The following is a 23,649-nucleotide window of genomic DNA, read 5'->3' as shown; positions in this document are numbered from 1 at the left end:
GATGTGTAGTACATCTCAGAGGTACACGTTGTTCTGGATGAGTCCAGGTGTTTTTGGAGAAGCCTGCAGGTTCTCAGAGGGACTTTCACCGTCTAGTCGTGTTTGAAATGAGGCGCATGCGCAGAGGCCGTGAGAGATTTAACGCGCTGACAGACCGACGGACGGGCGGAGCTGATGGAGCTGATGCGTGCGTTGTGTAGCTGACGGAGGTGAGTTCAGGCTCCTTGGTTCGTGTTCATTCAGTGGCTCCGCTGACTATTTGTGTACTTCTAAACGGAAGTAGACGCGGAAGTGTTTGTTTACTCTGAAGTCGCGGGTTCGATTCCTGCTGATGAGAAAAAACACAAGAAGTTGTCAGAAAAGTAAATGAAGTCGCGACGTGCTCGTGGGTCGGAGGTGCGGTTTGTGAAGCAGAACTCAGGACGTGTCCACGTGTAAAGACTCAATACAAATGTTTGTAGTTCCGCAACATGAAGGAATCTTTGATTCGGCGTTGATCTCATAAGAGACAAACAAGACAACTTGTCTCCTCCGTGTTTAAACTTCACAGCCGTAAAACGCCCCAACAGCGGCGAGCGGGAACCAGGAAGCACCGGGGACACACGTCAGGACACACATAGATCAGGACACACGTCGGGACACACATAGATCAGGACACACGTCGGGACACGCATAGATCAGGACACACATAGATCAGGACACACATAGATCAGGACACACGTCGGGACACGCATAGATCAGGACACACATCGGGACACGCATAGATCAGGACACGCATAGATCAGGACACACATAGATCAGGACACACGTCGGGACACACATAGATCAGGACACACATAGATCAGGACACACATAGATCAGGACACACGTCGGGACACGCATAGATCAGGACACACATCGGGACACGCATAGATCAGGACACACGTCGGGACACGCATAGATCAGGACACACGTCGGGACACACATAGATCAGGACACACATAGATCAGGACACACATAGATCAGGACACACATAGATCAGGACACACGTCGGGACACGCATAGATCAGGACACACGTCGGGACACGCATAGATCAGGACACACGTCGGGACACGCATAGATCAGGACACACGTCGGGACACGCATAGATCAGGAGACACATAGATCAGGACACACATAGATCAGGACACACATAGATCAGGACACACATCAGGACACACATAGATCAGGACACACGTCGGGACACGCATAGATCAGGACACACGTCGGGACACGCATAGATCAGGACACACGTCGGGACACACGTCAGGACACACGTCGGGACACGCATAGATCAGGACACACATAAGGACACATGTAAGGACACACATAGATCAGGACATACATAAGGACACATATAAGGACACACATAGATCAGGACACACGTCGGGACACGCATAGATCAGGACACACGTCGGGACACGCATAGATCGGGACACACATAGATCAGGACACACATAGATCAGGACACACATCAGGACACACTTAGATCAGGACACACGTCGGGACACGCATAGATCAGGACACACGTCGGGACACACGTCAGGACACACGTCGGGACACGCATAGATCAGGACACACATAAGGACACATGTCAGGACACACTTAGATCAGGACACACGTCGGGACACGCATAGATCAGGACACACGTCGGGACACACGTCAGGACACACGTCGGGACACGCATAGATCAGGACACACGTCGGGACACACGTCAGGACACACGTCGGGACACGCATAGATCAGGACACACATAAGGACACATGTAAGGACACACATAGATCAGGACACATGTAAGGACACACATAGATCAGGACACACGTCGGGACACATATAGATCAGGAGACACATAGATCAGGACACACATAAGGACACATGTAAGGACACACATAGATCAGGACATACATAAGGACACATATAAGGACACACATAGATCAGGACACACGTCGGGACACGCATAGATCAGGACACACGTCGGGACACGCATAGATCAGGACACACGTCGGGACACACATAGATCAGGACACACATAGATCAGGACACACATCAGGACACACTTAGATCAGGACACACGTCGGGACACGCATAGATCAGGACACACGTCGGGACACACGTCAGGACACACGTCGGGACACGCATAGATCAGGACACACATAAGGACACATGTAAGGACACACATAGATCAGGACACATTAAGGACACACATAGATCAAGACACACATAAGGACACATGTAAGGACACACATAGATCAGGACACACGTCGGGACACACATAGATCAGGAGACACATAGATCAGGACACACGTCAGGACACACGTCGGGACACACATAGATCAGGAGACACATAGATCAGGACACACGTCAGGACACACATAGATCAGGACACACATAAGGACACATGTAAGGACACACGTAGATCAGGACACACATAAGGACACATGTAAGGACACACATAGATCAGGACACACATAAGGACACATGTAAGGACACACATAGATCAGGACATACATAAGGACAGATGTAAGGACACACATAGATCAGGACACATATAAGGACACACATAGATCAGGACACACATCAGGACACACATAGATCAGGACACACATCAGGACACACATAGATCAGGACACACGTCGGGACACGCATAGATCAGGACACACGTCGGGACACACGTCAGGACACACGTCGGGACACGCATAGATCAGGACACACATAAGGACACATGTAAGGACACACATAGATCAGGACACATGTAAGGACACACATAGATCAGGACACACGTCGGGACACATATAGATCAGGAGACACATAGATCAGGACACACATAAGGACACATGTAAGGACACACATAGATCAAGACACACATAAGGACACATGTAAGGACACACATAGATCAGGACACACGTCGGGACACACATAGATCAGGACACACATAGATCAGGACACACGTCGGGACACGCATAGATCAGGACACACGTCGGGACACACGTCAGGACACACGTCGGGACACGCATAGATCAGGACACACATAAGGACACATGTAAGGACACACATAGATCAGGACACATGTAAGGACACACATAGATCAGGACACACGTCGGGACACATATAGATCAGGAGACACATAGATCAGGACACACATAAGGACACATGTAAGGACACACATAGATCAAGACACACATAAGGACACATGTAAGGACACACATAGATCAGGACACACGTCGGGACACACATAGATCAGGAGACACATAGATCAGGACACACGTCAGGACACACATAGATCAGGACACACATAAGGACACATGTAAGGACACACGTAGATCAGGACACACATAAGGACACATGTAAGGACACACATAGATCAGGACACACATAAGGACACATGTAAGGACACACATAGATCAGGACACACGTCGGGACACGCATAGATCAGGACACACGTCGGGACACGCATAGATCAGGACACACGTCGGGACACACATAGATCAGGACACACATAGATCAGGACACACATAGATCAGGACACACATCAGGACACACATCAGGACACACATAGATCAGGACACACGTCGGGACACGCATAGATCAGGACACACGTCGGGACACACGTCAGGACACACGTCGGGACACGCATAGATCAGGACACACATAAGGACACATGTAAGGACACACATAGATCAGGACACATTAAGGACACACATAGATCAAGACACACATAAGGACACATGTAAGGACACACATAGATCAGGACACACGTCGGGACACACATAGATCAGGAGACACATAGATCAGGACACACGTCAGGACACACGTCGGGACACACATAGATCAGGAGACACAGATCAGGACACACGTCAGGACACACATAGATCAGGACACACATAAGGACACATGTAAGGACACACGTAGATCAGGACACACATAAGGACACATGTAAGGACACACATAGATCAGGACACACATAAGGACACATGTAAGGACACACATAGATCAGGACATACATAAGGACAGATGTAAGGACACACATAGATCAGGACACATATAAGGACACACATAGATCAGGACACACATCAGGACACACATAGATCAGGACACACATCAGGACACACATAGATCAGGACACACGTCGGGACACGCATAGATCAGGACACACGTCGGGACACACGTCAGGACACACGTCGGGACACGCATAGATCAGGACACACATAAGGACACATGTAAGGACACACATAGATCAGGACACATGTAAGGACACACATAGATCAGGACACACGTCGGGACACATATAGATCAGGAGACACATAGATCAGGACACACGTCGGGACACGCATAGATCAGGACACACGTCGGGACACGCATAGATCAGGACACATGTAAGGACACACATAGATCAGGACACACATAGATCAGGACACACGTCGGGACACACGTCAGGACACACGTCGGGACACGCATAGATCAGGACACACATAAGGACACATGTAAGGACACACATAGATCAGGACACACATAAGGACACATGTAAGGACACACATAGATCAGGACACACGTCGGGACACATAGATCAGGAGACACATAGATCAGGACACACGTCGGGACACGCATAGATCAGGACACACGTCGGGACACACATAGATCAGGAGACACATAGATTAGGACACACATAGATCAGGACACACGTCAGGACACACGTCGGGACACACATAGATCAGGAGACACATAGATCAGGACACACGTCAGGACACACGTAGGGACACACATAGATCAGGAGACACATAAGGACACATGTAAGGACACACATAGATCAGGACACACATAGATCAGGACACACGTCGGGACACACGTCAGGACACACGTCGGGACACGCATAGATCAGGACACACATAAGGACACATGTAAGGACACACATAGATCAGGACACATATAAGGACACATGTAAGGACACACATAGATCAGGACACACATAAGGACACATGTAAGGACACACATAGATCAGGACACACGTCGGGACACATAGATCAGGAGACACATAGATCAGGACACACGTCGGGACACACATAGATCAGGAGACACATAGATTAGGACACACATAGATCAGGACACACGTCAGGACACACGTCGGGACACACATAGATCAGGAGACACATAGATCAGGACACACGTCAGGACACACGTCGGGACACACATAGATCAGGAGACACATAAGGACACATGTAAGGACACACATAGATCAGGACACACATAAGGACACGTGTAAGGACACACATAGATCAGGACACATATAAGGACACATGTAAGGACACACATAGATCAGGACACACGTAAGGACACATGTAAGGACACACATAAGGACACATGTAAGGACACACATAGATCAGGACACACATAAGGACACATGTAAGGACACACATAGATCAGGACACATGTAAGGACACACATAGATCAGGACACACGTCGGGACACATATAGATCAGGAGACACATAGATCAGGACACACATAAGGACACATGTAAGGACACACATAGATCAAGACACACATAAGGACACATGTAAGGACACACATAGATCAGGACACACGTCGGGACACACATAGATCAGGACACACATAGATCAGGACACACGTCGGGACACGCATAGATCAGGACACACGTCGGGACACACGTCAGGACACACGTCGGGACACGCATAGATCAGGACACACATAAGGACACATGTAAGGACACACATAGATCAGGACACATGTAAGGACACACATAGATCAGGACACACGTCGGGACACATATAGATCAGGAGACACATAGATCAGGACACACATAAGGACACATGTAAGGACACACATAGATCAAGACACACATAAGGACACATGTAAGGACACACATAGATCAGGACACACGTCGGGACACACATAGATCAGGAGACACATAGATCAGGACACACGTCAGGACACACATAGATCAGGACACACATAAGGACACATGTAAGGACACACGTAGATCAGGACACACATAAGGACACATGTAAGGACACACATAGATCAGGACACACATAAGGACACATGTAAGGACACACATAGATCAGGACACACGTCGGGACACGCATAGATCAGGACACACGTCGGGACACGCATAGATCAGGACACACGTCGGGACACACATAGATCAGGACACACATAGATCAGGACACACATAGATCAGGACACACATCAGGACACACATCAGGACACACATAGATCAGGACACACGTCGGGACACGCATAGATCAGGACACACGTCGGGACACACGTCAGGACACACGTCGGGACACGCATAGATCAGGACACACATAAGGACACATGTAAGGACACACATAGATCAGGACACATTAAGGACACACATAGATCAAGACACACATAAGGACACATGTAAGGACACACATAGATCAGGACACACGTCGGGACACACATAGATCAGGAGACACATAGATCAGGACACACGTCAGGACACACGTCGGGACACACATAGATCAGGAGACACAGATCAGGACACACGTCAGGACACACATAGATCAGGACACACATAAGGACACATGTAAGGACACACGTAGATCAGGACACACATAAGGACACATGTAAGGACACACATAGATCAGGACACACATAAGGACACATGTAAGGACACACATAGATCAGGACATACATAAGGACAGATGTAAGGACACACATAGATCAGGACACATATAAGGACACACATAGATCAGGACACACATCAGGACACACATAGATCAGGACACACATCAGGACACACATAGATCAGGACACACGTCGGGACACGCATAGATCAGGACACACGTCGGGACACACGTCAGGACACACGTCGGGACACGCATAGATCAGGACACACATAAGGACACATGTAAGGACACACATAGATCAGGACACATGTAAGGACACACATAGATCAGGACACACGTCGGGACACATATAGATCAGGAGACACATAGATCAGGACACACGTCGGGACACGCATAGATCAGGACACACGTCGGGACACGCATAGATCAGGACACATGTAAGGACACACATAGATCAGGACACACATAGATCAGGACACACGTCGGGACACACGTCAGGACACACGTCGGGACACGCATAGATCAGGACACACATAAGGACACATGTAAGGACACACATAGATCAGGACACACATAAGGACACATGTAAGGACACACATAGATCAGGACACACATAAGGACACATGTAAGGACACACATAGATCAGGACACACGTCGGGACACATAGATCAGGAGACACATAGATCAGGACACACGTCGGGACACGCATAGATCAGGACACACGTCGGGACACACATAGATCAGGAGACACATAGATTAGGACACACATAGATCAGGACACACGTCAGGACACACGTCGGGACACACATAGATCAGGAGACACATAGATCAGGACACACGTCAGGACACACGTAGGGACACACATAGATCAGGAGACACATAAGGACACATGTAAGGACACACATAGATCAGGACACACATAGATCAGGACACACGTCGGGACACACGTCAGGACACACGTCGGGACACGCATAGATCAGGACACACATAAGGACACATGTAAGGACACACATAGATCAGGACACATATAAGGACACATGTAAGGACACACATAGATCAGGACACACATAAGGACACATGTAAGGACACACATAGATCAGGACACACGTCGGGACACATAGATCAGGAGACACATAGATCAGGACACACGTCGGGACACACATAGATCAGGAGACACATAGATTAGGACACACATAGATCAGGACACACGTCAGGACACACGTCGGGACACACATAGATCAGGAGACACATAGATCAGGACACACGTCAGGACACACGTCGGGACACACATAGATCAGGAGACACATAAGGACACATGTAAGGACACACATAGATCAGGACACACATAAGGACACGTGTAAGGACACACATAGATCAGGACACATATAAGGACACATGTAAGGACACACATAGATCAGGACACACGTAAGGACACATGTAAGGACACACATAAGGACACATGTAAGGACACACATAGATCAGGACACATATAAGGACACATGTAAGGACACACATAGATCAGGACACACGTAAGGACACATGTAAGGACACACATAGATCAGGACACACATAAGGACACATGTAAGGACACACATAGATCAGGATACATATAAGGACACACATAGATCAGGACACACATAAGGACACATGTAAGGACACACATAGATCAGGACACATATAAGGACACACATAGATCAGGACACATGTAAGGACACACATAGATCAGGACACATAGATCAGGACACACGTAAGGACACATGTAAGGACACACATAGATCAGGACACACATAAGGACACACATAAGGACCCATGTAAGGACACACGTAAGGACACACATAAGGACACATGTAAGGACACACATAGATGAGGACACACGTAAGGACACACATAGATCAGGAGACACGTAAGGTCACACATAAGGACACATGTAAGGACACACATAGATCAGGACACACGTAAGGACACATGTAAGGACACACATAGATCAGGACACATGTAAGGACACACATAGATCAGGACACATGTAAGGACACACATAGATCAGGAGACAGGGGAAAAGTCCATTAAACGGGGAGACAAACTGTGAGAAAGACTTAATGAGTCACAACTAATCACTAATCATTAAATTAATCACTCTTCCTCCTCTTCATCAGTCGAGGAGTCCGTCCTCGTCCTCATTATCGGTCAGACAGATAAGGGGACGGGGTGATGCCTGAAGGGTCTCACGGCTCCTCTCTTGACCTCCACATGGATGAAGGTCAGTAACTCCTCTTCTTCGTGTGTTTATTTCACCACCACGTAGTTTATTGGAGATGTTTCCTCCGACTGAAGAGTTTATCCTCCGTCTGCTGACGGAGAGCATGAGATGTTTCCTCTGACTGAAGAGTTCATCCTCCGTCTGCTGACGGAGAGCATGAGATGTTTCCTCTGACTGAAGAGTTCATCCTCCGTCTGCTGACGGAGAGCATGAGATGTTTCCTCTGACTGAAGAGTTCATCCTCCGTCTGCTGACGGAGAGCATGAGATGTTTCCTCTGACTGAAGAGTTCATCCTCCGTCTGCTGACGGAGAGCATGAGATGTTTCCTCTGACTGAAGAGTTCATCCTCCGTCTGCTGACGGAGAGCATGAGATGTGAATGAAGGTCCAGAACAAAGTCAACTTTGCGATGAGCGGAGCAGAGGCCTCTGTTCATTCAGTCACTACACTGATCACATGTGTCTTTGTATAAACCAACCTTCCCTGTCTGTCTCCCTGTCTGTCTCCCTGTCTCCCTGTCTGTCACAGATCAGTGCTTGTTGTCGTCTGTGTTCATGAGTGTGGTCTTTCTTTCAGTCGTTGGTGGAGGGAACCGACAGCTCCACATCAGAGACACAGAGGACAATAGCCACCTGTGTCTCTGTCTCTGAGCCGTCCGTCTCCCTGAACCTTCAAACTTGTGTCTGTTTAAAAACAGTGAATATTACATTGAATATTAAACAAGGTTTAAAATGAAGTCAGATGTTTATTGAATATCAATCATCTTTAAATGATCCATTAATGGACTCGGTCCTCTTTAAAAGAGACATTATTATTATTATTATTATTCATTAGTGTATTTTATTTTACTCCATGTTATAAACTGCAAAGCTACTTCTCTATCCATCAAAAAGATGATGTCACTCTGAATCCAGTCCCCTGGGAGTGATGTCATCATAAAGCACCTCAGTCCAGCAGGTGGCAGGTGTCTCTCACTGGGACTGATTGGTTAGGCCCCGCCCCCTCTGAGGTCAGAGTGGCAGGTTGGGTCTCCGAGGTCCGAAGGGTTCTGGTCTCAGTCGCTTTGCAGACGGTGCGTTTGCAGTAGGCTGGGATTTTACAGAACTCCATGGTGTTATTTATCGGCAGGACGACGGACTTGTTTTCTGGGATGGACGAGGTGTGAGTGTGTGTCTCTTTGTGTGTCTTTGTGTGTCAATAGAAATCTGCAGATTAGCCACTCACGGCGTTGCTGTTGTTTGTTTCAAAGGCTCATGGACAGTGTCGTTTTTATACTGTCTCACATCTGTTGACCTCATCACCATGGCAACAGCTAAGTTCACACTAGCGTCTGTACCGGTTCATGGTGAGGGTCAGGGTCTCAATGAAGACATTCATTAACGTGGTTTCTTGACTATGTGTCCCCCACCCCTCAGACTCGTCCCGCCTGTCCACTGCCCCCCCCGTCAGCAATGAGCGCGCCCCGTCAGCCTCGCCCTCCGACTCCTCCGACCCCCGCCCTGCGAGCCTAATCTCCATGCTGTCCTCCGGATCCTCCCGGAGTGACGATCTAGACCTGATCCTGGCAGGGGCTGAGAAGGGGGCGGGGCCCTACCCGGATCCCGACACCAAGGGGCGGAGCAGTATTGACAACAAAGAGTCCACCAGAATGCCGCCGAACCCTCAGCCGACTTATCTGGACCGGGTCGTCATGGAGATCATCGAGACTGAGAGGATGTACGTCAGAGACCTGCGCATGATTGTAGAGGTGAGTTCTAGTCCCGCCCCCCTGAAAGGACAGCATCTCAGAGGTTGGGTGTAGAATAGTAGTAGAATTTAGATGGGAGGACAGTGTCTCAGAGGACAGGTGTCATTTAAGTAAAGCCGGTAGACGCTATAATTAACCGGTTAAGCTTAACCGGTTAATGGATTAGCTGCTTATGTCACAGTGAGGGATCAGAGATAAACCTGGACATGCAGGGTGACGTCCAAGAACTCGCGGTGAGACAGGGACCCTCGTCCTGCATGTCTCAGTCTTTGTGCTTGAACTGTTTTTTACAGTGAATAACCCCCCCCCCCCCCCCCCCCCCCCCCTCCTCACAGGACTACCTGGCTCACATCATTGATCAGTGCGATCTATCGATCCGTCCTGAGCAGGTCTGCTCCCTGTTTGGAAACATCGAGGACATCTATGAATTCAACAGGTGAAAAAACAATGGAATCCATGATGATGATAATAACTGATAATAAATATGTAAATAATCAATATGTTTCCTGAGTGCTGTTGAAACGTTTCATGCAGGTGCGTTTTGGTGGATTTGGGAGTCAGACATTAGAATAATCAATAATGTTCTCATTGAGAAATCACAACACAAACCTGTGTATTGATGGACAGAATAACATGCTGATAGAGGAGATGGTCATGTGACCTCACTGAACTACCAAGTAACCATGTGACTGTGGAGAAGTCACATGATGAGCTTGCGTTCAATTATAGATGTTTAAATACCATCATTCTGATTGTTACTTTATAACCCTTTAACCATGAGGTTGTTGAGGAAATATCCAACTGTCGTTTAGTGGGTTTTCGTTGTCATGGTGACCGTTTCCCGTCCACAGTGAGCTGCTTCAGGCTCTGGATCTCTGTGATAACGACCCGGTCGCCGTCGCCAGGTGCTTCGTGCTCAAGGTGAATATAGTCAATAACTAATCAAAGGTGATCAACGAGCTCTGCAAAAATAAACCATTGAAGTATTGATGATGAAGCTGGTGCTGAGGATGAGGAGGATGGTAGTGATGGTGATATCGATCAGAACCGAGTAGAACTGAGTTCTTGTTCTTGTTTGTCCTTTTCAGAGTGAGTACTTTGAGATCTACACACAGTACTGCACCAACTACCCAAAGTAAGTACTACCTTAGCCCCGCTCGAGTCGTCTCCGGTCCACTGCGTTCTGGTCCACTAGAGCAGAGGTCTTCGACAGGCGGTCCGCGAGGTACTGCAGGGGGTCACGGAATTTTCCTTCATCAGAATTGTATTTGTTGTCTTAAAATCCACATTAACATGAATCCAACATATTGTAGGAACGGATAAGTTGATGGAGGAGATGGTTCACTCATCCTGCTGATACGACATCACAGGCACCAGCCAATCAGATCCCTCCATTCATGCTGATACGACACTCAAAAATAAAAGATGGCGGACCAAACTCCGTAGTAAAGGGGGTCCCTGCTCCATCTCGCCATCAGTTTGGGGGACCGTGGCCTGAAAACCGTTGAAGACCCCTCCACTAGAGTCCACTAGAGTCCATAATGGTCTACTACCGTACATTAGGATGGCCTATGTCTCTAGTTTCTGCATGTACCTGCTGCTCACACCTGTGTCTACCTGTCCTCCAGCTCCGTGGCCTCGCTCACTGACTGTATGAGGAACAAATGTCTGGCCAAGTTTTTCCGTGATCGGCAGGCGTCGCTGAAGCGCTCGCTGCCTCTGGGCTCGTACCTGCTGAAACCGGTCCAGAGGATCCTCAAGTACCACCTGCTGCTCCAGGTACGCTGATGAAAAGGTGCCAATGCTGACAGGTGGTGGGTATGAGGGCGGTTATTGGTACGGTGATAGAGAGGATGAGGATGGTGATGAAAATGATGTTTTCCTCAGGAGATAGCGAAGCACTTTGACCCCCAGGAGGCGGGCTACGAGGTGGTGGAGGAGGCCATTTATACCATGACAGGCGTGGCCTGGTACATCAACGACATGAAGAGGAAACACGAGCACGCCGTCAGACTGCAGGTGTGTCTCAGTACTCCTAGTACTCTGCTGAAGTACACGCAGGAGGTACATGACGTGCGTTGCCTCCCTCAGGAGGTTCAGTCTCTGCTGCTGAACTGGAAGGGTCCGGACCTCACCACCTACGGGGAGCTGGTCCTGGAGGGAACCTTCAAGGTCCACCGGGCTAAAAACGAGAGGACGCTGTTCCTGTTTGAGCGCATGCTGCTCATCACCAAGCGCCGCGGAGAGCACTATGTGTACAAGACGCACATCTCTGTGAGGCCCCGCCCACAACATGGCCGCCTGCTCCTCAGCAGAACCATTGGAGTTTGTTGGTGTATTTATTTATCTCTCTGTGTGGTTTCAGTGCTCCACTCTGATGCTGATTGAAAGCGCCAAAGACTCTCTGAGCTTCAGTGTGACTCATTACAAACATCCCAAACAACCCCACACTGTCCAGGTGAGATCAGCTTCCACCTGCTCACCTGGGGGCTACTGCACCAAACCAGGGTACTCACCTCATACTGGGGGAATATAGCAAGTAACCATGGCGATTTATTCTTTGCAGCTCGCTGCTCCAGATGAATCCTGGAGTCTCATGTGTTTAACAGTTATTCCGTTTATCTCCATTAACATGCATTACTTGTCACTATTAGTGTCACCAGATTGATTTTGAACTATTGCAGTTGTTTAGATCAGTGGTCCACGACCACTTTCATGTCAGACAGGACGTTTGAGGGCCGATCAGACCAGCGTGAAGCTTCTCACCGTCCCACAGACGTCTGTATGGCGCTGAGCTTTGCTGCAAGCGGCATGTTTTTATGTGTCAAACCTGTGAATAAAGGCACTATTTGTCGCACTGTCAGTGTGTGTGTTTGGCACTGAAGTCCTTGGCCACATCTTCATTTCCTTCCCTGCACAGAAGAATGTGTCACATCAAAGATGTTTCCACATATTCCGTATAAATGGAAGAGGGCAGTTTGTGCCGGTGGAACACAGTCAGTATCTGTCCCACCCTGAGTCCCCCCATCACAGGCCGACTTGGTTTAAAACAAGGGCTCCTGAGCTGGGGTGAAGCCTGCCCCCCCCCCAGATAAATGAGCCTTCTTAACGGCTGAGATCAGTTTAGATAAAATATGTAATTTTAGTAATTTCTACACCATGTGCAAACTTACCAGCCTGCAACACGGTTTCATATTTTATCTTGACCTGTTGCAGGATCTTTTTTGTTCTGTATGAACAATAATTGTAGAATTATATTTAACACAGTTTTATAGAGAACTTTCCTAGTAAGTAGATATTTTTAAATCCTTCGCACTCAGTCGGTCTGCTGTTGTCTGCCCGGCTTTTCTCTACTACACACGAACGTGCACTGATCCCAGCTGTGTGCACCTGGATCGACTCCTCCTCCTCCTCCCGGCTCGGCAAACGTGCAACCGGTTACGCCTCGAGGAGCGATCACGCCAAGCGGCGCCTTTTCAATTATCCTGGATTTCTTTATTCTACTTCTGTGCAACAGTTCCCCTGTTTACCAAAAATCAAATGTGTTGTTTCTCTAAAGATACTAATTTTATATGTAAATACCTGTAAATATATATTTTTCATCATGTTGAATTGATCAAAATATTTTCCCCCATGTTTCCAGGCGAAGTCAGTGGAGGAGAAAAAGCTTTGGGCTCATCACATCAAACGAATAATTCTGGAGAACCACAAGGCCATCATCCCTCAGAAGGTCCACTAGCACCAGTACACACACCAGTACACACGCACCAATGTACATGCACACTTACCAGTCTACACGCACTGGTACACACACCCGCACCAGTGCACACCAGTATACACACTGGTTCAGATGCTAGTGTGACACATTTATTTGGTCCTGCAGAAGAGAGTCAAACACAGACATTGCCTTGTGGTCTCCCTACACGCAGGGTCTTCAACAGAGTAACAGGACTACGGAAGCCTAGGAGGCCCAGAAGACATGAATCGCAATTTCCGCAGATTTAACTCATCAAAATAAATTTCACACACACACACACTCAACAAGATTGTTGAATAATAACCAAAAATAAGATACGATACATTGAAAAAGTGTATTTCTAACTCTGTTACACTAGTACACAAACCGGTATAGACACCGCTAACACCAGTACACACACCAGTGAGACCAGTGTTAACCAGAGCGTCAAAGGTGGAATTAATTGTTGTTGTGTTTCAGGCTAAAGAGGCCATCTTGGAAATGGATTCCATATGTAAGTTGATGTTAAATGTTCCAAAGTGTACAAATGTTTGCTCGAATAATGAAGTAGTATTGGCATGGTGATAGTTGTTAGTCCGTCGTCATGGTGATAGTTGTTAGTCCGTCGTCATGGTGATAGTTGTTAGTCCGTCGTCATGGTGATAGTTGTTAGTATGTCGTCATGGTGATAGTTGTTAGTCCGTCGTCATGGTGATAGTTGTTAGTCCGTCGTCATGGTGATAGTTGTTAGTCCGTCGTCATGGTGATAGTTGTTAGTATGTCGTCATGGTGATAGTTGTTAGTATGTCGTCATGGTGATAGTTGTTAGTATGTCGTCATGGTGATAGTTGTTAGTCCGTCGTCATGGTGATAGTTGTTTGTATGTCGTCATGGTGATAGTTGTTAGTCCGTCGTCATGGTGATAGTTGTTAGTATGTCGTCATGGTGATAGTTGTTAGTCCGTCGTCATGGTGATAGTTGTTAGTATGTCGTCATGGTGATAGTTGTTAGTCCGTCGTCATGGTAATAGGTGTTAGTCCGTCGTCATGGTGATAGTTGTTAGTCCGTCGTCATGGTGATAGTTGTTAGTCCGTCGTCATGGTGATAGTTGTTAGTATGTCGTCATGGTGATAGTTGTTAGTCCGTCGTCATGGTGATAGTTGTTAGTCCGTCGTCATGGGGATAGGTGTTAGTCCGTCGTCATGGTGTTCGTCTGACATGTGTATCACTGAACGTTGTGGTCCTCGCCTGTAGATCCTCCCAGGTATCGGTACAGTCCTGAGCGACTGAAGAAAGCTTTGTCCTGTCAGTCTGACGAGTTTCAACCAGACAGTCGCCAGGGACAACGACAGTCCGGTAAACAGGAATACATTTGAACTACTTCCTGTTTATAGACTCCAGTTTCTTCCATCAAGACATTTGATGTGATTCTGTTTTCTTCTTCAGAGCCAATCAGAGAAACACTGAAAAACAGCGAAGGTAAAAAATCCACCTAAAGCGTTGCCATGACGACTTCTATGACAAGTTCAAGATAATAATAACAATGTTATTAATAATGATAAAGATGTTAATTATAGTAATAATAATGATGATAATGCAAATAATCAGGATGTTGATGATGATGATAATAATCAAATCTGCTTTACTTCTTCTGCTGCTGATTGTTGATCAGTCATCGTCAAGGTAAGAAACAAGAATCGCCTCCTCGTTCTCTTCCTTCTCTTCCTCTACATCAGATTAGTTATCACAAAAGCAGTACACAGTGTTGGGGGGGCTGTGTGTGTGTTGGGGGGGACCAGAGGGGGAGGGGCTCTCTCTCGCTGGGCGTGGTTGAGGGCGACCCGAAGGAAGGGAAGGACTACGCAGACGATGAAGAAGAGGAGGAGGAGACGGCACCCCCCCCCCAGCGGTCTCCTGGGGCAGTGGAGGAGGAGGAGGACAGCAACTTTGTGGACCTCCTGCTGGAGGATGACTTCACCAGCTCAGTGCTGGCCGCCGTCTCCTGCTGGGCTCTGTTTTGGTCAGGCGTTACCACGGTGACAATCTACTTCCTGTTTCCTCCTCACCGGCCCGGCTGCATAACGCACTAAAAGCCCGCTCGCTCAGGAGCTGTTTATCGGCTTAATGAGCTTCACGTGGTGAACTAACACAACACCAAACCTTCAACTTGTATTAATAATAATGCAATAATCTGCATTTATTTACTAAATGAGGATATTTCCTAAAAGACAAATTAAAAATATTTAAAAACTCTGACTGTTGTCTGTGCATATGCACCAAACAGCAGCTCAGAGTATTCGGCCTTTTTGGAGACCCTGAATGGAGTCCTGCATGGGGCTCCAGTAGGGGACTCCATAGTCCTACTGTGAGACTTCAATGCCCACGTGGGCCACGATGGAGACAACTGGAGAGGCGTGATTGGGAGGAACGGCCTCCCTGATCTGAACCTGAGCGGGTGTTTGTTGGACTTCTGTGCCAGTCACAGATTGTCCATAACAAACACCGTGTTTGAACATAAGGATGTTCATAAGTGTACGTGGTACCAGAGCACCCGAGGCCAAAGGTCAATGATCGATTTTGTAATCGTATCGTCTGATCTGAGGCCGCATGTTCTGGACACTTGGGTAAAGAGAGGAGCAGAGGTGTCAACTGGTCACCATCTGGTTGTGAGCTGGGTCAGAGGATGGGGGAAGACTCGTGACAGACCCGGTAAACCCAAGCGTGTAGTGAGGATGAACTGGGAACGTCTGGAGGAGGCCCCGGTCCAGAGAGAGCTGAGCCGGAAGGCAAAGCTCTCGATCTACCGGTCAATCTTCGTTCCTACCCTCACCTATGGACATGAAGGATGGGTCATGACCGAAAGAACTAGGTCACGGGTACAAGCGGCCGAAATGGTTTCCTCAGGAGAGTGGCTGGCGTCCCCCTTAGGGATCGGGTGAGAAGCTCAGCCATTGGTGAGGAGCTCGGAGTAGAGCCGCTGCTCCTTTGCGTCAAAGGAGCCAGTTGAGGTTGTTTGGGCATCTGGTGAGGATGGCCCCTGGGCGCCTCCCAAGGGAGGTGTTTCAGGCACGGCCAGCTGGGAAGAGGCCCCGGGGAAGACCCAGGACTAGGTGGAGAGATTATATCTCTGCACTGGCCTGGAACGCCTTGGGACCCCCCAGTCAGAGCTGGTAGATGTGGGAAAGGGAAGTTTGGGGTCCCCTGCTGGAGCTGTTGCCCCCGCGACCCGACCCCGAATAAACGGCTGAAGATGGATGGATGGATGGATGGATGCCTGATGAATTTCCTAGTTCAGCTCCAGAACCAAACTCTTCTCAAAGTAACAAAGTCGTCTGTCTGTCCGGCCTCGTGCTGCCATCTAGTGGTGATGACGCCATCAGAACCTCCAGAACCACGACGGGACCAAAGACAGACAGAATGAAAAGTTCTTTCAGCTCCTGAAACAAATGAACCCAAAGTTATAAAGCAAGAGGAGGTTCTTCTTCTCTTCTCTAAGAGCATCGACCATCTTCAGGGTCAAACTGGATGTTTCTGTGCTTCAGTTTGTGATCAATAAAAACTACTAATTACTAATTAATCACACATGTTGAAATTCATTTCAACAATAACATCGTAACAACAACAATGCTTTTTAATGAATGTTTTACTTCTAAAGACTAAATCTTCTAAGTAATCATTTTATAAAGTGTGTATTGTAGACAATTGTTGATGTTATTTTAAACACAAAACTACACACAGTTGATCCTCTTGGAGGCAGAACATGTTGAACATGTTGAACTAGTGTTTCTTCCTGTTGTCCTCGTCCACTTTGCTCTCAACTCTGCATCATTTAACGTGTTTCAAGTGGCAACAATGTCCCCTCATTCAGCAGGACGTTTTCAAACCAGGTCTTTTAGGGACGCAGTGGTGGTCCTCTGCAGACTGTGCAGGGTAACGTTAGATGTTGGGATGGAAGTAGCCTAGCAGCTAGCTTAGCATAGCGGTGCTTTGGGTGGTCCGTGTTTGACACGTGGAGGAATTCCTCTGCTCGGTGTTGGATCACTGTTTGTTTTACTTCCAATGCGAAACGCATCTTGCTTTCTCCGATGTAACTGACTGCTAGCAGCCGGTTCTTTTCAGCGGCCAACAAACGAACGTTAACTATGTTAAAATATTTTGTCGCATTAATCTCTGCCACATTAATCGCATAGATTAAGGCACTTATGTTGACAGCCTAATGAAACCACTTTAAACCTTTTTATCCGACTTTTGTTGAAGCAGGAGGACGGATGCGGAGTCTCCTTCGACGGCTGTGAGCAGAAAAACGGCCGTTTTCTTGAGGAAGACGAGCCAGGTGGAACCGGGCCAACGGGCGGGCAGGTAAATGAGAGAGCAGCCGGCGACTCGCACATTCTCACAGAGATCCACTTCTCCGTCTCTTTGGGAAGTAATATGACAAATAGTCACAGTGTCTTCTGGTGGCGTCGGCTCCTCGCTGAGTTAGTTACCCTTCAAAAAAGGTCACTAACTGGGGGGCACCAGTCCAGATCTGGACCCAAAGCTAAAACAGACGGTTTTGATTTAAAACTTGACGCGGAACTTCTATTGGTCGTCTTCACGGTAGTGGCTTAAAGCTCAGACCAATAGCATTTGAGTTAAGCCATCCCACCTGATACCAATCGAGCAATCTGGTCTGTGCATCTCAGGCAGGACGATATCGTCTCAACTGTGCCGACAGGTCAGCGAGAAGTACTCGGTTCTGTTCTTACTTCTGCAGCATTTAACCAGTGGCTGGAGAATGGCCGTGATGCACTCACGCCCGGGTTTAACATGCTGATAGGACAAGATAGAGAGTGGGAAGTATATTCTATAAAACCGTTTAAATAGGTTTAGATGTATTATCGATAATTGGCTGAGACTGTCGAGTCCAAATGTGAAACAGAAAAAGGAAATTAAGCTTTTCTTTTCTTTATAATTGAAGTACTTTCACAATTTATTTTCTCTTATTTTGAAAGAGCCGTACGTTTTATTTAGTTAATAAGAGAACGTTGTTTATATTTGCAGTCGTACATATATGTTCAGTTCCTTGTTATGTGAAAATAAATAGTCAGAGTTTTTGAATCGTACCAAATAAATGGATTGGTCAGTCGTGTAACGTTATTGATTACATGCAGATGTTGATACAGCTTGTGGCAAACCAGGGGAAGTGAGGCCAGATTCAAGGATAAAACCGGAGGCTCAGAGAGATCATTTAGTAAAAAGGGTCCTGTTAATGATACGGTCAGGGTAAAGACACCGGTCTACTCCATCCTGTGTGGGGCGGAGGAGAGAGGTGAGTCCACGTTGATCCTCTGTCTCCTGCGTCTGTCCTCCCTCGCTGATGCTCAGCTCCATGGACATACAGCCCCCCCCCCCCCCCCCCCTCCAATTAGCCGATGGGCTCCTGGTGTGTCCAATGCCACGTGCCTAGTGGCTGCAGCACCTGCCCTGGATAGTATACCGCCTCTATCACCTCCCCCAATCTAGTTATGTTATGATCTACCGGACCTTTGCTTCTAGGAATCTTCTCCAACTGGACCTCTTAGCATGTTAGTTGAATATGGTCTAACACCACTCTGGGATCTTTTCTTCAGTGACGTAGACATTTGACAGACTTGCAATTCTAACCACGTGTCCCATCTTTCCTCCATTTCAGCCCCCCTCAGACAAGCTGCCACAAGAGCAGAAGCCAGACTCTGAACCAACAGGACTGCCTGAATCAGAACCTGAATGCCGGGTCGCAGCCCCTCCTCAAAGGTCAGAGGAGAAGAAACCAGAAGGACATCCGCAGGCTACAGAGCAACCGACTTCCGCCACAACCGACTCGGACTCCAAGACCCTGAGCAGCGCTGAGTCCTCCGAGGACGAGGAGGAGGCGAAGGAGGTGCCGGCTAATGAGGGCGAAGCTGTCAGCATCCTTCCCTCGTCTGTCCTGGACAAAGCCGGCGCTATCGCTCAGCACTTCAGCAGCGTGAAGCGAGGCGGCCCGGCCCCGGATGAGGGCCACTCACTTGGCTGTGAATCGCCGCGGCTACGGAGCCGAACCGGCAGCCTTAGCGCCGAACCTGCCGTCAGGATGTCTCTGCTCAACAGCTTCTGCACCGATCCCTCTGAAGTTTTCAGCACCACGGACCTGACCCTTCTGTCCCCACAGGAAGACGTCCTTTTGGATGTCGATGGGGGGATCCGACGGAGGCGGGACTCCGCCCTGTCCAAGCAAGACCAGCTGCTCATCGGCAAAATCAGGAGCTACTATGAGAACGCAGAGAGCGAGGACGCCGCCTTCGGCCTCCAGCGCAGGGAGAGTCTGACGTACATCCCCACCGGGCTGGTCCGGAGCTCTGTCAGCCGGCTCAACAGCATCCCAAAGGACGAGGCGGTTCACACCGATCCCGCAGCCTCCACCGCTTCCTCGAGCCTGGACTCTGCTCTGCCAGCAGACACCTGGGGTCACATGGCCTCTACTGAGTCCCTGGACTCTTTCAGGTCCGATCAGAGAAGCACAGATCCAGAGGATCTAGAAGACATCCGCTGGTCAAGGTCTCACAGCTTGCAGGAGAATCCTTCTGATGATGAAGAATTCAGACCTTCTTCTGAAATGATCAAGGTCTGGCAGACGATGGAGCGAGAGATCAGCCAATCCCAAGGCAACGTTGGAGGTCTTCCACGGTCCAAAGAAGTTCCGAGTGAGACCAAGGTCATCCCGCCAGACACGGCTGAGACCTCCAGCAGCAGCTGTCACATAGAGAAATCCGTGAGTCCTTCACCGCTCCAGCTCAGATCCTCTACCGTGAGTCGTACAGGAAGTCTGAAGGAGATGCTGAAGGTGTTTGGGGAAGAGGGCATTAGCCTCAGGGCTCCGGTTCTTCGGGTTCCCCGGCTGAAGTCCAAGGAGGAATCGGTCGGCGAGGACTCAGACCGGCTGGATGACGTTGACGCGAAGAGCAAAGTCCTCAATCTGGCCCGCCAGTACAGCCAGCGGATCAAAACCACCAAGCCGATGGTCCGACAGCGGATTCCGGGGGTCCTTGTGGGGGGGAGGACTTTAACCTGTGTGGAGGAGGAGAAGCAGGCGGCAGGTACTATGACCTCCTTTTAGCTTTATCTTCCTCAGATGTCAATTTGGGGAATATGAGAAGTTGAAAGGGTTCGACATTTTTGAGATTTGGGAACATATTTGTGTAGTTTATGGTAACGATGTGAAATATAAACAAGAAAGAGGGAGTTTAGTTAGTTTAAACAATGGATCCAGAACCAGCAGCCGGACTGGAGGAAGAGTTTAAGTTTGATGTTTTGTCTTCTGCAGGTAAACCCAACATTCCTCATAACCCGACCACCTCTCTACCGCCAAACCCCGTGGACCCAACCCCACCTGCGAAACTGGGTCGAGCCCGCTCCCGCAGTCCTCTGACCCCCCTTGGGGCCCACCCCCCCACCGAGTGCTTCAACTGGCCCGACGTCCGAGAGCTGCGCTCCAGATACTCGGACCAGGACCGCCCCCAGCAGGGCCCCGTGGGCCCCGTGGGCCGGAGCCTCTCCATCCCAGAGCAGCTGTGTGACGGAGGTCTGAGGAGGCGCTCCAGCTGCTCCTCGGACCTCCTGCTCGCGAAGGGGGCGTCGCAGGAAAGAGACGAGCGCAGCAGGCGTCTGCATCGAGCCAGATCTCTGGACCTGCGGCTGAGCGGAGCACACACTGCGGAGATGCAGGAGCTGCAGGACCGCGTCGCTAACGGTTACTACGGCGACCACAGCGGTTATTACGTGGCGGCCGAGGCGGCCCTGCCTGGGGACGAAGAGCACAAGATCCTGGTGATGGAGAAGCTTTCGGACTCTCAGTCGCCGGTTGCAGAAGACGACTACGTCCAGATCCGCTCCCCCACCAGCAGGGAGAAGATCTCCATCATGGCCGTCATGGAACGCTGCCGGGTCTACCAGGACTCTGACGAGTACCGGCGGAGGGAGTATGGGATGAACACATCCGAGTCCTCTGGTCGTCAAGACGACGAGCCAAAGGCCGGGGGGTCGAACCCCCGAGCGAAGACGGAGGCCGGTCAGAAGAGCGTTGTGAAGAATCTGAGGGAGAAGTTCCAGAGCCGGAGCTGAGGACCGCAAGAAGATTCAAAGATATGTCAACATCATCGCTTACTATTGGAAATATCATTGTAAAGTCTATCAAATATTCATTTTCCACATCATTATCTTTTTATGTGAACATCCAAAATAACACGAGGTCCTCTCTGGTATTTAAGACATAAATAAATCCAGAAAAATATGTGAATATCTTTAATATTTGATGAGCAGCGGTCTTCTTTTAACATGTCACATGTTATGTTGTTTCATATGATATGTTATTTTATATAAAGTTATATTATAATATGGTTAAAGCAGAGACCGTCTAAGTCAGAGCTGTGGATTCCTGCAGTCAGTGAACTAACCACTACACTGTCACTTTGATTATTCTCATTTCACGGATTCTTTTCTGTAGATGAAATTGTAGGAACTCTTTAGAGGAAATGAGGACTGTATGATTTTAGACTTGATTTTCTTTACCAACAAGTCGCCTCTGAATGCAAAGAGACTCCAAACCAGGGACATAAAAATCATATTTATAACAGCTTCTCTCCTCAAACTTTAACCTGCTGATGCTATTTATTATTCATGAGGAGTCAACCGCTAACATCGGCCTGGATGTGGAACACGAACATCTAGAATGTGTGTTTTAATAAATGTTCATATGTTGGTAGTGCGTCAGAGGTTATGACGTAAACATCCTGTTATGAGATAAACCCTGAAGCTGATAATCAATAAAAGAGACAACTAGAAGTATCATAGACAAAATGTTTCATATTGGTCCTTCAATATCGAAATAAACAATCACCTACAGTAAACCAATGATAAATTCATTTTATATTAACAACTTCACTCATATTTTGTGCCTTTTTCTATTGGATGTAAATGACTTTTCTTATGTTGACGTGTACACATGTTCTCATAAGTTCTGCTCTTCATAAACAACAACATGTAGATTCTTGTCGGCAGGTTTTATTTGAACAGCTGCTCCTTCGTACACGATGTACCTGTTCCTCTTCCTCCAACTCGAGCTTATTTATGTAAATACAACAAATCAGTTGTGTTGTGTTGTGTGTCTGTGTTGCAAAAACGTGTTTCTTTTGTTCCTCATTCAAGCGTCAGCAGCTCATCAGATTATTAGTATTATGTTTTATGTGACCTCAGTACATGTGACCTCAGTACACGTGACCTCA

The 23,649-nt window shown here is 48.2% G+C and overlaps 1 protein-coding gene across 5 annotated transcripts; it reads left to right on the top strand.

The window, feature by feature from the left end:
- Positions 1-68: 68 nt before the first annotated feature.
- Positions 69-23,501, top strand: LOC120814773 (pleckstrin homology domain-containing family G member 3). Of its 5 annotated transcripts, none has more exons than XM_078093848.1 (18): positions 69-209; positions 8,782-8,885; positions 10,301-10,632; positions 10,968-11,068; positions 11,484-11,553; positions 11,721-11,767; positions 12,261-12,411; positions 12,520-12,651; positions 12,724-12,906; positions 12,998-13,090; positions 14,276-14,362; positions 14,849-14,882; positions 15,623-15,724; positions 15,815-15,847; positions 16,041-16,051; positions 18,629-18,727; positions 20,043-21,465; positions 21,693-23,501. In XM_078093848.1, the coding sequence occupies exons 2-18, from the start codon at positions 8,837-8,839 to the stop codon at positions 22,487-22,489; spliced, it is 3,744 nt and encodes a 1,247-aa protein (XP_077949974.1). In that variant the 5' UTR covers positions 69-209; positions 8,782-8,836; the 3' UTR covers positions 22,490-23,501. The 5 variants fall into 5 exon arrangements, with proteins under 5 accessions (XP_077949974.1, XP_077949973.1, XP_077949976.1 ...); XM_078093847.1 differs by having other exon boundaries at positions 18,626-18,727; XM_078093851.1 differs by having other exon boundaries at positions 177-209; positions 11,721-11,857; positions 11,946-12,411; positions 18,626-18,727.
- Positions 23,502-23,649: the final 148 nt, after the last annotated feature.

The sequence above is a fragment of the Gasterosteus aculeatus genome, chromosome 18 (genome assembly GCF_964276395.1).
Source record: "Gasterosteus aculeatus chromosome 18, fGasAcu3.hap1.1, whole genome shotgun sequence".
NCBI classification, from domain to species: Eukaryota; Metazoa; Chordata; class Actinopteri; order Perciformes; family Gasterosteidae; genus Gasterosteus; species Gasterosteus aculeatus.
The sequence above is the reverse complement of the archived record's forward strand: the minus strand, read 5'-3'. Positions and strand labels throughout refer to the sequence as shown.

Coding starts and splice junctions, on each gene's coding strand:
- LOC120814773 (XM_078093847.1), top strand. CDS start 8,837: ATGCCTGAAGGGTCTCACGGCTCCTCTCTTGACCTCCACATGGATGAA. Junction 11,069..11,483: donor GACATCTATGAATTCAACAG/GTGAAAAAACAA, acceptor TCCCGTCCACAG/TGAGCTGCTTCAGGCTCTGG. Junction 12,907..12,997: donor TGTACAAGACGCACATCTCT/GTGAGGCCCCGC, acceptor GTGTGGTTTCAG/TGCTCCACTCTGATGCTGAT.